We start from the raw sequence: 14,036 nt of genomic DNA on the forward strand, positions 1-14,036 counted from the left end.
TTTACCACAGGAGTCACTTGGTCTTATTATACACAGCTGACAGCTCCCATCATGGCTCTGTGATTTCTATGGTGCTCTGTGAGAAAATACGCAGTTCACTGGCAGTTTAAACACTGATAAGATATGCCAAGTATCCAAGCCAATAACAACATGTTAAGATGATTGATTAATGAGAAGGGTGTGTGGAATGGAAAAAGAAAGTATTATTAAAAAATAGCTTAATATTTTGTTTTATGATTCTGTCACAACTGGCTTTCTCTATTGGTTAGATTTGATTCTGTTTATTGATTGTTTACTTGTTATTAACTCACAGTATTTATTCTCCAGCTGTAGAGAAATAAACCTGACATTGTGCTGACCAGCTCAAGGCTTACAAATGAAATGAATCTTATTACAGGATATATTTGAGAAATATCAGAGAGGAGAAGGCCTTTCCAATTACCATCCAAACAGATCTATATGGGAAAACAGCCATGTGATAAATGGTCATTCACATCTGCCTATTTTGTTATTAAGAAACCAATTCTAAACAGCATTCAGCTGCTTTCCCAGAGGCATGGGGGTATTTAGAATTGTGTTTGATAGATTAGTTCAATAAATAAAGACTTGGGAGCAGCTCATAAATCACACCAAACTGATAAATTTTAGTAAATAAGACTACATAAAAGAACTGTATGGTATTTCAAACCAGGACAAACAGTATTGAGGGTCCATGGGATGGGCTAAGAAGATGATACGCAATCATGTGTGCGTTGTAAGAGACCAAAGGAATGTCTCATTCTGAACAAGGCAAAGAAATATATGCTTCTGGCTGTGCCTCTCTCTCCTTTAATTTACCAGATCTTACTTCAGAAAGTTTGCAGATAACCATTATGTTGTAACTTGCAACCCTCTTCCTTGATTTTGCTTATTTGATAAAACATGCCAATGTAAACTCATTTATTTTAGTTTAAAACCACTATGCAATTATTCTGTTTCACAGAGGGTGTCTGATGACCTTTAGCTGATCTGGGGTCATGGAGTGTTTTCCCTCTACAAATTGTATTTTTGTCATCTTCATCCTGTCTTTGGATAATAGCAGCTCATTCTGACCTTTGAGTAGGAAGATTGATTACATGAGGGCACAAAGGCTACAATGAGAAGAGTTTTAAGCAAAACAAATAAAACATGTCTCAGGCCTTTCTGCAGCAAAAGAAATGCTGTCAAGAGGAAAATGCGTCATTCTGAGGATGTGCTGGGACTGTGCATTTGAGGTTTGAATTCTGCCTTGAGTTGTGGGAAACACTGAACCACACAAGCAATGTAATTTCAGAACAACATCTGCACTCTGAAATTTAGGGATGGCGATGCTGAATTCCAAAAATTCTGGATATACTTGTGTAGTTTCTTGCTTGAGGCAGGTGAGCTTTCATTTCTAACTGATGTTGACAGAGACCCTAGGCTCTACCTCTGGGACAGCAAACAAGTGTAAGATGAAATGAGGAAAACGTAGAAAGCATGCATTAGTTTTCCCAAAGTGTCAGCTGAGACATGTGTGAGACCTCTGTGAGTTTGGTCCGCATCTGTTCTTGAAAAATTCAACATCCCTTACTTCAGATAGCTTGCCAGAACTCATTGCTTTCACCCACAGCCACTGTAATTGGATTCGCCCACATACAATAGGCCACTGTTTAATTTATTGTACTTACTACACATGTAGGCACTAGTTCACTTATTCACTGTATTTATTAAATACAAATAATTACTCTTTATTGTATCCATATATGTAGGTAATTCCTCACTTACAATGATTTAAAAGGTGGTGATATTGCTATTTTTATGTATGTGAACACGTGTAATCAATTTGTTTATATATAAGCTCATATACAGAGAAAGGAGATATTTAAAAATCAACAGGAATATAAACTAATTATACAGACATTAAAAAAAAAGTTGACATTACATACTCAACTTGTAGGTTGAGTATGCGCCTCAGTGGCTAATATTTGTCTAGTCTGATTCTCAGCATTGAAAAAAATCACCTTTGTCAACAGTTATTATTATTTTAGGAAATATGTAATGTATAATAGTTTTAAAAAGAATACAAAATTTTGCATATATTATGATCTAATATAAATATTGCCAACATAATGTATATATGCACGTATACCTATTTAAAACATGTTTAATATATATTTCACATACATAATTTCTTTGCATTATTAATCTTTTGTTTACTTATAGTTTGTATGGTTATTGTCTATAGTGAATATTATTTAAAAGCTCAAAGTAACCTTTATTTTAAAAAACTCTGCAGACTTGTGTAACACTTTGTTGAAATATATACAATTGTTGCATTATCTAAGACAATTTGAAGAGTAAAACTGTTATGTAACAGTGGCTCTTTGGTGTCTCTGATATGACAACAGCTGAGACAGAATCTGAGACAGGTAAAGGGTGCTGCGGAGAGCCAGCATGCTAAGAGTAAGCACAGAGGCTGCACCACTTGGCTTCATGTGACTGGCCTGTCAGCTGATTTTCAAGATCAATGTTCTGGTAACAAAGTTAATAGCGAGTAATTTCAGTGACAAGAATTTCAAAGAAAAGAAACAATGTATTAGATGAACCCATGTTAAAAGGATAGTTGAGTTTAATTGGATTTTTTCCTCCATGTTGGTGACACATTTTGATTGTCTATTCTATATGACTAGCAAGCCCCCAGGATTCTTCTGTCTCCACCCATTCAGTGCTAGAATACAAATTCAGATCTGCATTCGTGCTTGCAATGGCAAGAACTTTACCCACTGAGCCATCTCTCCAGCCCCGTCCCTACATCTTTTTTTTAGAAAATCTCAGTTAATAGAATATAAGCAGTCCTCATGGATTTTATCTTGTTAAAGTTTTTTCTTTTCAAAAGATATAATATTTTTATATATCATGCCCTTCCTCTACCTATCAGCTTTCCAATGAATGCTGCATACATACTTTGTACATGTAGGTTTACAGATAGATAGTATGTTACTACTTTATGTGTATGTGTATATACATGGGTATGTATGTAGAACTATCTATATTATTTGCAAAACAACCTATACCTGGTGGTCAGTACAGAGTTTTCCTTTGCACACAGCTCCCTGACGTTCATTGTTTTCTTGTTTCACAACTGTTCTGCTCCTTAACCATAGTCTGAGACTTTCTGTGGAACCAATACATATGCTATCTGTTGGTCTGTGGCTAGCACTACAGAAATAATTCAGGTCTATTTTTTTTTATTATTGAAGGTAAAAACATTAAAAGATTTAACGCAATCTGCAGGAATACATGGACACAAATTGGGCCAGACCAACAAAATAAAGTTATGAGTTATGTTTAAGGACTTACTTTAAAAATTATTAGACATGGGGTAATTTATTTGAGTAATTACAGTCCTCCTACTAGCTATTTGGTCAGCATGATGTCCTAGGGAATGAAATAAATAGATTTTTTTTTTTGTTTGTTTAAAAACAGTCTCCTGAAGAACAGGCCGTTCTTTCATTAATGAGTAGATTTGTCCTGTGCATCGTGAAGAAATAGATTGATCTCATTAGTATATCTGATACTCTGATTGAATGTGCATATTCCTGTGTCTCTACTTAAATAACCCTGCTGGTGGCCTCCAGTGACCAGCAGGCTAACACAGAGACTGTGGTGGACACTGGCATGGGTCTGTGACTTACTCCTTCACAGACAGGGGAAAATGGATACACCCGTTTCAACATGTGAGCAGTGGAGCTTATTTTCTACAACTGAGACAGAACAATATTTCTTCCCAAATTATATTACTTTCCTCACAGTACTCCTTCAATTACAAGCATTTCAATTATAAGTAGAAGAAAACAGAAGCACTAGGAAAACTTTTCTCCGAAATTCACAAGAGTCTGGGTACTTTTAAAGCTTGATGCTCTGAAACAAAGGGTGAATACATGGCAGAATGTAAGGCGTTTAGGTGTTTTAAGGGACAACAGTATGCATATTTAGAACTTCCTATATCCTGCTGATTAGAAAGAAGGCTGATTTGCTCAGAAGGTCTTTAGGTTTTAACCTTGATCAGCTAACTAATGTGCAAATGAAATGGCAATGCAGCCCCAGAGTACGTATCTACAAAGGATGCTCTCGTCCGACACAATTACAGGTGTTAGTATTCGTGAATGAGTTTTCAAGATTGCTCAAAGTGTTCCAAAGATATAACTTCAAACTCTGTCCAGTGTAAAAATAATTATTTGTAAGTCTAGATGAATTTCAGCATAGTTACAGTAAACTCTGCTAATGTGATCTGCTACTCTTAAGTTTCTAACAAATGTATCAACGGGATTGATTGATTTAGCTATTTTAAGTTATACCCATGGGTTGTTTTTTTTTTTTTTTTTCAGTGCAAAGTCACCTCCCTGGTTTTTACTTAATTCATAAACAGAAGCATCTTAAGCTAAACTGCAGTTTAAAATGCTTTTTTTTAATACAATGTTTTATTTCGCTTGTGTATGTTTGTGTGTTCAAATTTGTTTGTGCAGCGGTCCACATGCATATGCCTGTGTGTGTGTGCAGGCCAGAGGTTGATGTAGGTATCAGCTTCTTCAGCTGATCTTTACTTTATTTATTGATGCAACTTTTTTCCCTGTATGTAGATCTCACTAATTTCACTGGCCTACATAGTATGCCCAGATGATCCTTTGTTTTGGCCTCCCAAGTTCTAAGATTACAGATGGGCCACCACGGCTGTCTTTTATGTGAGAGGTGGAGATCTGAACTCTATGTCCTCTACCTTGCTCAACAAGTGCTTTTCCCACTGAGATAGACCCTTGCCCCCAACTTCCATACACTGTGAATAGAAAACATCTATTTCTTATTTGCCTGAAATTGACATATCTTAGTGTAAGCATCAAGCTAGCATTTACAAGCATATCTTAAGTTAGGCCAAAATGACTTAATAGGACAATATAATATAATTCTGGACCCAAAACAGTATTTTCCAAACATTGGTAAGGGACTAAAGTTCTGGAGAGCACTTTCTCACTGCCAGCACATGTAGCTTCTAATTCACAGAACACAGGAAAAATGATGCCCTCTTAACTCAACAGATGGAAACTTAACAAGAGACTATGCAGACACAGCAGCAGTCCATCCTGTCCTGCTGAGAGCAGAGAAGAGGCAGGTTTAATTCTCAACATTCTTGTTACTTAAAACTCAAATATAGTTAGTAACATAAGAATTTACTTGGAAAAGTTCACTGGATTTCAATAGCAGCCCAATGTTTGTTTCTCATGGGTTTTATTTGCACTTTTACAAACTATACAGGAAATTTACAACAGTAAACAAACTGAAGCAAAGATAGAAAAACCTAACATTACTAAATTATACTAATGAATTTTGCTTTCATGGCTAACTGCAATAAATGACCACCTTCTTATAAATTAATTATGCAGCATATAAGAATAGTAATGATATGGTTTGAGGCTGATACAGAGACATAAGCTGTTGATTACTTCATATTTGGCTGTCTGTTTTAATAGTGAATAATTTTATAGGCTAATTATGGAAGTAAGTATACTTACCCTGTTCTAACACTTCCTCCTCTCCTCGTTTTGGCTGCTGTATTAAAGCACTCTTATCTTTGTTTTCTGTTTCTGTAAAGGATCAAAAAAGCCGATCATGAATTATCAGCTTATATTACATACTTTATCTACCATCAAAACAGCAGTATTATTCAGGATCTTATGTTCATTTACATTATTAAGAATTTTCATGGTAGATGTACACTTTTCCACAACTTTTTCCCACCCACCAACATAACTACCAGTTACCTATCTTGTTATATAATCAGACCAACTGTGTTTTCTTTGTTAACACGTCAATTACAGAACATTAAAATATTTCATATTTATTATTTAAATAGACATAATATTTAAGACACTTTAAAAATATAAACTTATATTCTCTAACTATATTAGCATCTTAGTAAATGACCTGATTACTAGCTGCTCTGGCTAGTAATTTATAAAACTCCATAAAGTCTCAGTATACCTCATGCAGTAAGCAGGGTGTGTGTTTTGCAATTTTAAACTAAAGGAATGAATGACAGTTGAGTATGACCATTATGCAGATGAGCAATAAGCCAAGGCATGAGTTCTAGAATCAAAGTCCAAGAGAAAAGACCAGGAATGCCAAGAATTATTTTTTTAATTGAAAAGGCACATTACAAAGATATGATTGGAAATAATAATCATTTAGGATGTGGTACAGTTCCTAAGTCATGCAAGTCATTTCTGCCTATGGAAGGAATAAGGTAAAGAGAGTAAACATAACAGGAATTATATGAAGAATGATTTACAATGGTGGGATTGGTCACAAAACTAACAGTCTTTCACTTCCTGGGATTTGAATTGTGTGTGTGTGTGTGTGTGTAGACCAGAGTTTGACTACAGGTGTCTTGTTTAAGCATTCTCAATCATGTGTTTTAAGATAGGGTAGCTCATAGAACCTGGAGCTTGCTCATTCCACTGGACTGGCTGGTCAGCCAACCTCATACATTCTTCTGTTTCTTCCTCTGAAGGGCAAGAATTATTGACTGATGCCTTTATAGTACTGATAATCAAACTTAGGTACTGTGCTTGCATGGTAAACACTTTTCGTACTGGGCCATCTCTCTAGCTCCCTTTTGTGTATGTGTTTGCGTGTTCTCTCTCTCTCTCTCTCTCTCTCTCTCTATATATATATATATATATACACATATATATGTACATGTAAAATGTGTGTACTATGCACTGTAGATGTGTGCATATATCCTTGTGTGGACATGGATGCTTCTATTCGTGTCTGTGGAGGCCAGATGTAAGCACTGGATATCTTTCTGAATTACTCTTCTTATTTTTCCAAACAGGGTCTTTTATTGAATCACGAGCTCCCCGATTTGCTCATGTTGGGTGGCCTGTACTGCTTTAGGTTCCACCTGTGTCTGCCTCCCTAGTGTGCCACTAGGATTACAGATGTGCGCCACTGTGTCTAGTTGTTTTACACCAGGACTGGGGATCTGAACTCAGTGTGCCAAGCACTGTATCAGCGGAGCTATTTCCCCAGTGCCTTCGTTTGATGTTGTGATGGAGCTATGTCAGGGAGCAGAGATTATATAAAAATGGAGTGGAGAAGAAATAAAAATGTGTGTGCATAGTGATTGAGTAAAGAGGCGACAATAATTTCAGATTAATCATGTGGTCACATGGGACACAAATGAAAACATAGAGCACAAAATTGTACAGTAACATACGTGAACATCCCACTCACCTCTGTGATGCCCATGCATCATAACCATGTCAGGTTTCACAGGAATCGGAATATTGGCCTCTGCTGGTATAGTTCTGAACATGTCTGGAGCCACATTCTGTGTACAGGTCATGAAGGAAACTGCATATTTGGCTTCCATGTAATACATGATGTATAAGTTGCACATTTCATCACTGGATGTGCCACTGTAGGGGGAATAAAGAAGATAGAACATGTAAGCTGTTGACATAAAACACATCCTTAATGCAAGAGAAATATAGCCTATAAATGTGCCAGGGAGGGCCTGGATAGTAAAACACTGCATCCATTTTATATTTTTCTTTAAAATTGATCACAGTCTTCAACATCAAAGGTGTATTTCCATCTAACAACAAAGTATTGGTTTTTGGTTACTCCGTGGACACTACCCAGTATCACAGATGAAAACGGTATCTCAGTAGCTCAGACATACAATTTTCCCTTCCTAAAACATTTTGTTCTTTATCTTCCATGTTATAAAAGCCATATATAAATCAATTAAATTTCTAATAAATAACAAGATCAGAGAAACTTCTCTAGTAACGAACTATAGAAATGATCTCTGAATATATAGTCTAATAAATAACATCGTTTGCTTGATGACAGTGTGACGGTGTGTTTTAATCATCAACTTGCAACAATCTAGAATCATCTGAGGTTCTGGCTCCATCTCTGTTGCTCTGAGGAAAGTATTCTGGCCAAAAGCAGATTAGGGGAGGAGAAGGTGTGTTTCAGCTTACAGGTTGCAGTCCATGATTAAAGGATGGCAGGGCAGAAGCTCGAGGAGGAACATAGAGCAGTAATCATGGAGGGATACAATCTGCTGGCTCGTTTGCAGGCTCAAGCTTACAGGCCACCAGCCTAGAGACAGTGCTAGCTAGTTACAGTGGGCTGAGCTCTCCCACATCAACTAAGAAGCAAGAAAATTTACCAAATGCAAGACGCTAGACCAATCTGATCTGGGTCATCATTCAACTGAGACTCCATTCTCAGATGACTGTATCCTGTATCAAATGGATAGTGAAAGCTAATCGGACATCTGGGAAGGATGTGTGTTTCAGTGAGAAAGATCTAGATTAGACTCAGCTGTAGGCATGACTGAGCATGACTGGCTGATATCTTTAATTGGCCTAACAGTGGTGACACCTTTCACTGGGTTTGGGCTATGGGCTAAAAGAGGGTAAACAGAGCAAAGATATACATAACCATTTTCTCTCTGCCTTTGATTGTGGATGGCACGAACTGCTTCAATTTCCAACTGCCTTTACTTCCCTGCAAAGATGGTCTGTAACCTGCAGTTGTGAACCAATGAGCCCTTTCTTCCCTAAGCTAGAGTTTATCAGGGTATGTAATCAAGCCAACAGAAAGAAAACAGGACAGATGGTAAAAATTAAAATACTCCTAAAGGAATAGCATATACTGTTTACAAGTACACTTATTGGTCCAGTGCCTAGACAGTTGTTTTGGATTCACTGCATCCTTTTTGTCACATGCCACCTAAAGCATTTTAAATATATCCCTGATATCTGACTTTGTGACTATAGTGAGGTAGCAGGGAATGAAAGAATGGCCAGTGGTGATTCTGATTAACCTTTCCTAAGGGGTGCATATCCTATCCAGGTAGTATGTACAGCTGACAGATAATGCTAGGCATAGACATTTAAAAGAATGAAACAACCGTTTCCAAGAAAATAGTTCTGGGTAACAGAAATCCTTTTTCCTTACAAGGCATGCTTTCTTTCTCAGTCAACACAGACTACCAGGTATTTACATCTCTTGGTGGTAATTAAGGAATCTTTGTATCCACACACCTCAGAAGGCTTATCTAGCAATTTAGTTCTGGAAAAAAATTTCCTTTTGGTTATAAGTTGTAACAATTTTTGGAAACCCTAACCGAAAACCAGCTTTCTAAAGAAGACTATTTGCTCTGGAGAAATTCATCAGTGTAGATTTTTTACCAGCAATGTCATGATGCAATCAATTCCTTTCTATAGCAACATAGATGGCATCAGCAAGAAAACAGAAAAAAATAAAAATCTTTTCCAAATAGGATATGATTCCCATAAGCTGTGAAAATGTATGGGCCCTGTGAGACCTCAGGTTTCGGCTCTTGCAATGAGGACAAACTCTGCTTCAGAAATAATTTGGCTCCTTACTGAAAATCTGATATCTGTCATTTTAACAGCCTTTTCCATGAAATAAAAGCAACTTGTAAGGTGAAGCAACCACAGACAACACCTGCTAGCTATGCACTTCTTCATGGTGTCAAAACACAATCCAAAAATATTTGAACAGTTTCAGTGTTGGTCAGAAAATTATGTGCTCTAAAACTAATGAGTGATGTCATAAGAAAAGGATATGGAAGAAGGAAGCTTTTGTTTTTTTGACTGCTTGCCGTCACTCTTGCAGGCATGTTCATATATGATGCTGAGGCATTCCCTCACCAGTGTTGGAACCTTTCTTTGGGATTCCAAGGAATGCTGAAGATAAGTAGAAACATCCAGCCTTGTGGAATGAACAACTCTCACATCCTTGGAATTTCCATCAGCAGACAGACATTGTTGAACTAGATGGACTGCAGTCTACAAGCCTTTAAAATAAATTTCCTTTCAACATACATGAACTCATTCTAGAAGTTCTGTCCTCTAGAGAACTCCGAATAATCCAAGACCTATAACCCTAGTGAAGTAGAAATACTAATTAAAAACACGTAACAACAATAACAAAAAGCCAGAGCCAGATGAATTCAGCACAGAATTCTATCAGATCTTCAAAGAAAAATTAATGCCAATACTCAGATTTTTCCACAAAACAGAAACTGAAAGAATAATGCCCAATTCTTTTATGAAGCTACTATTACTCTGATGCCAAAACCACACAAAGAGGTAACAACAAAAATATTGTAAACTAAATCCAATTAACATATCACAAAAATCATACAACAATGATCAAGTTGACTTCATCCCAGAGATGCAGGGATGGTTCAACAGTTAGATCAATAAATGTAACCCACTACATAAACATACTCAAAGCTGTCATTAGATTCAAAAAAGTGCTTTGACAAAAGCCAGTACCCCTTCAAAATAAAAGTACTAGAGAGACCAGGGATATGTCCTAGTTAGTGTTACTACTGCTGTTATGAAGCACCATGACTAAAAGCAAGTTGGGGAGGAAAGGGCTTATTTAGCTTACACTTCTACATCATAGTTCATCATTGCCCCTCCCTTCTCCCTTCCCTATCCCCCCTCCCTCCCCCTTCTTCACGCATGCCCCTCCCAAGTCCACTGATAGGGGAGGTCCTCCTCTCCTTCCTTCTGATCTTAGTCTATCAGATCTCATCAGGAGTGGCTGCATTGTCATCTTTTGTGGCCTGGTAAGGCTGCTCCCACCCAAGGGGGAGTGATCAAAGAGCAGACCAATCAATTCATGTCGGAGGCAGTCCTTCTTCCCATTACTGTGTAACCCACTTGGACACTAGACTGCCTTGGGCTACATCTGTGCAGGGGTTCTAGGTTATCTCCATGCATGGTACTTGGTTGGAGTATGAGTCTCTGGGAAGACCCCTGTGTTCAAATTTTCTTCAGCCTGCTTTCTTATAGAACCCAGAAGCACCAGTCTGGGGATGGCACCATGCACAATGGGCTGATCCCTCTGCCATCAATCACTAATTAAGGAAATGCCCTACAGGCTTTCTTATAGTCCTATTTTATAAGGCATTTTCTCAATTGAGGCTCTTTCTTCTCTGATGACTCTACCTTCTGTCAAGTTGATATAAAGCTGACCAGCACAGGACACAAGATATACACCCCCAAATAATCAAGACATTGTACAGTAAGCTTACAGCCAACCTCAAAAGGAGAGAAACTCAAAGCATTTCTATTAAAACCAGGAATAATATAAGGTTGTCCACTCTCCCCAATAAATCAATAAGTCAGTAAGTCAATAAAGTACTTGACATCTAAGCTAGAGCAATAAGACGACTGAAGGAAATCAACTGTATACAAATAGGAAAGGAGGAAATAAAAGTATCCTTATTTGCAGATGATATAATGTTATATATAAATGGTAATCAACCTTGGAACAATGGACTAAACTGTAAAATGTTTGCTAAATAGAATTATCAGCCCATACAGGGATAAAAAAATAATTTACTCCTGTTATCAGGAACAAATCAGTGAGAGCAACTGATAAAGGGTTAGAATATGAAATAAGAATATGAAATTATTTTACACTAATACTGGAGGCTAGGAAAACAATGATTAGTTTAGAAGTTATATGTGAAAAAGTACAAAGTTCATACATTTGAATAATGCATTTGGTTGTAGGTTCTCCTCCAATATCCATGATTACTAGTTCTCAGTAGCCAGCTGTTTCCACTACCAAGCCTGGTTTCCGTGTTGTTGAGTGGGTCTTCGGTCCAATTAGAGAGCTACTGGTTACTGCAAAGGTATGCGTGCCACGACTGCACCCTTAGGGTTACCATGGCACATAAGTCATTGCAGTTCATAGTCATCACAGCTGGGTATCACTAAATCCGCACAACTCCTAGCCATAATCAATACATTGATTTTTATATGTATGTATAGCTGTAACCTTTACCCCTTGGTAGGGAAATCTCTCTTTTCAACATATAGAAACCACAACAAAAAACCAATCATCAGAATGCAGCGCTTTGGAAATCCAGTCTCAAGAAACATTGCAGAAGAGGGTCCAGAAAGTAAACACTAGAAGATCAGAGAGTTTGCTGTAATACTGTATCTCCTAATAATATCAGAAGCTACACCCATAAAGTCTCACCAACGTGACTGTCCAAACATGAGCTAAACAAGGACAATATACATGCCAAACTGGATGTTGTAGGCATCAGCCCTACACAAAGATCCGCAGACAACTAGAGAATGTTGACAGGTGGAGTAATAGTTTTCCCCAGTGAAGAATGTATATATACATATATATTGATTAGCTAACACAAAATGGTCAAACATAAGATAATATATTCAACTTACATTATGTAGACTGAGCAGGTAACATTTAGGAATGTATATGTACAAGCACATTTATATGTATAGACATATATACAGACTATAACAATTAAGGAAAAATGAAGCCAGGAATTTGAAAAAGAGAAAGGATGGGTATATGGGAGAGATGAAAGGAAAGGGTGAAATGTTATAATTATATTCTCCAAAACAAAACAAGCAAAAATAAGAAAAATGCATATATTTAGGTATTTTAAATAACAAAATACTTTGTTCTTTATTCCTTAATATCACAGTTTATTATTATAGCAAATTTGTGAAGATAAAATATAACGTAGTAACTTCTAACATGAATTATCTTACCATGTGTTTGCTTGAAAAAATTACACGTAAACATTTAAAAATATATATATATGTTACATGAATGTGCCCATATTGCACATGCATCTATTCTTATGGAAACTAATACAATTAATAGTATATATTCATCAGAGAGACAGATAAATATACTAATTTTTAAAATGTTCAGGTTTGTTCAGGAAGTTTTCTCCTGTGCCAATGAGTTTAAGGCTCTTCCCTACATTTTCTTCTAACAGATTTAGTGTGTCTGGTTTTATGTTGAGGTCTTTGATCAACTTGGACTTTAATTTTTTTGTGGGGTGGTAAATATGGATCTATTTGCATTTTTCTACATTTAGACATCCAATTAGACCAGAATCATTTGTTGAAGATGTTATCTTTTTTCCATTATATGGTTTTGGCATCTTTGTAAAAAATCAGATGTCCATAAGGGTGTGGGTTTATTTCTGGGTCTGCTATTTGATTCCATTGATCTACCATTCTGTTTCTATGCCAGTACCATGCAGTTTTTATTATTATTGCTCTGTAGTACAGCTTGAGATCCGGGATGGAGATATCTCCAGACGATCTGTTGTACAGGATTATTTGGCAATTCTGGGTTTTTTGTTTTTCTATATGAAGTTGAGAATTATTTCAAGGTCTGTAAAGAATTGAGTTGGTATTTTGATGGGAACTGCATTAATCTGTAGATTGCTTTTAGCAGGATGGCCATTTTCACAATGTTAATCCTATCAATCCATGAGCACGGGAGATCTTTCCATCTTCTGATATCTTCTTCAATTTCTTTCTTCAGAGACTTAAAGTTTTTTTTCAAACAAGTCTTTTACTTGCTTGGTTAGGGTTACACCAAGGTAATTTATGTTATTTGTCGCTATTCTAAGGGTGTTGTTTTCCCTAATTTCTTTCTCAGCACTTTTTCTTTTGTATACAGGAGGACTACAGATTTTTTTTTTTTTTTTTTTTTTTTAGTTAATTTTGTATCCAGCCACTTTACTGAAGGCATTTATCAGCTGAATGAGTTCTCTGTTTGAATTTTTGGAGTCACTCATATACACTATCATATCATCTGCAAATAGTGATACTTTGAATTCTTCCTTCAAACACGTGATTCTGTGAGAAATACTAATCTGCTCACCAATACTGTTCATTTGAGGTACTGACTCTAAATGCAAACTTTTCACTGGAAAGGCTGAATGGAAAGGGTCATACTTAGTTTGTATCTACCACTAAGGGAGCTTTCTATCTGGCAGGGAGCCTGTCCCCTGCGGAGGATTATTAGGAATCAAACTGTCTCAGGAGAGAAGCACACCTGGTTAGCTGTATTCCACAATCACTCGTGTTTTCTTTCTTTCCTTTCTTTCTTTCTTTCTTTCTTTCTTTCTTTCT

General features: G+C 36.7%; 1 protein-coding gene across 12 annotated transcripts in view; it reads right to left on the reverse strand.

Annotated features, from left to right (window-relative positions):
* Pam (peptidylglycine alpha-amidating monooxygenase) overlaps nucleotides 1–14,036 on the reverse strand; it is a 295,916-nt gene that overhangs the window by 58,959 nt on the left and 222,921 nt on the right. For all 12 annotated transcript variants that reach the window (XM_055628355.1, XM_055628353.1, XM_055628350.1 and 9 more), the window contains exons 13-14: nucleotides 7,294–7,478; nucleotides 5,568–5,639 (exon numbers count right to left, since the gene is read on the reverse strand). In XM_055628355.1, coding sequence (XP_055484330.1) covers nucleotides 5,568–5,639; nucleotides 7,294–7,478 — 257 coding nt within the window. The remainder of the gene's footprint in view (nucleotides 1–5,567; nucleotides 5,640–7,293; nucleotides 7,479–14,036) is intronic.

This window comes from Psammomys obesus, unplaced genomic scaffold, assembly GCF_907164565.1.
Source record: "Psammomys obesus unplaced genomic scaffold, mPsaObe1.curated_primary_1811, whole genome shotgun sequence".
NCBI lineage: Eukaryota > Metazoa > Chordata > Mammalia > Rodentia > Muridae > Psammomys > Psammomys obesus.